This window comes from Penaeus monodon, chromosome 23 (genome assembly GCF_015228065.2).
Source record: "Penaeus monodon isolate SGIC_2016 chromosome 23, NSTDA_Pmon_1, whole genome shotgun sequence".
Lineage (NCBI taxonomy): Eukaryota > Metazoa > Arthropoda > Malacostraca > Decapoda > Penaeidae > Penaeus > Penaeus monodon.
The window spans coordinates 37327616-37328156 of record NC_051408.1 but is presented as its reverse complement, the minus strand read 5'-3'; the positions used below and the strand labels follow the sequence as shown (position 1 = coordinate 37328156).

General features: G+C 32.2%; 1 protein-coding gene across 3 annotated transcripts in view; it reads left to right on the top strand.

Annotated features, from left to right (window-relative positions):
* LOC119587978 (ribonuclease P protein subunit p40-like) overlaps positions 1 to 541 on the top strand; it is an 8937-nt gene that overhangs the window by 1926 nt on the left and 6470 nt on the right. For all 3 annotated transcript variants that reach the window (XM_037936695.1, XM_037936696.1, XM_037936697.1), the window contains exon 4: positions 364 to 531. In XM_037936695.1, coding sequence (XP_037792623.1) covers positions 364 to 531 — 168 coding nt within the window. The remainder of the gene's footprint in view (positions 1 to 363; positions 532 to 541) is intronic.

Here is a 541-nt window from a genome sequence, read left to right as displayed (position 1 = left end):
CTACAAAGAAAATGATCGAATTCTGTGATATTTATTTTTTAATTTGACTAAGTTCATTGCATGTTTATGTATGGAAAGCAAGGTAAAGGAGGTAATTGAAATTGTGTTATAAATGATGTGTTTCTTTACTGCATGGTCTTCAAAAGATATGAAGACACTTAAATATTAAAGCACAGATTAGTGAATATGTATAACCTGACGCAGCTGAAAAAGGCACTAATGATATAAAGAAAAGAAAGGATAGAATTAAACATTCTGGAGTGTTCATTTGTTTGTTTTTACACATAATTATATTTAAGGATGATTCTCTATTTTATTTTATATTCTTATAGATAATTATCTGAACTACGATTTACTTTTTAGGTCACTTTCATGCTTTATGCTGTGACACACGTGTAGATGTAGACAATACGGCTGCCATGACCCCTGATGGATATCTTCATATACTTGTTGATAAATTTACCTATCAGGAGCTCCAGTTACATGGAACTCTTTCATCTCACATTCTACGCAAGCCTCAGGACAGATATGGTGGGTCACA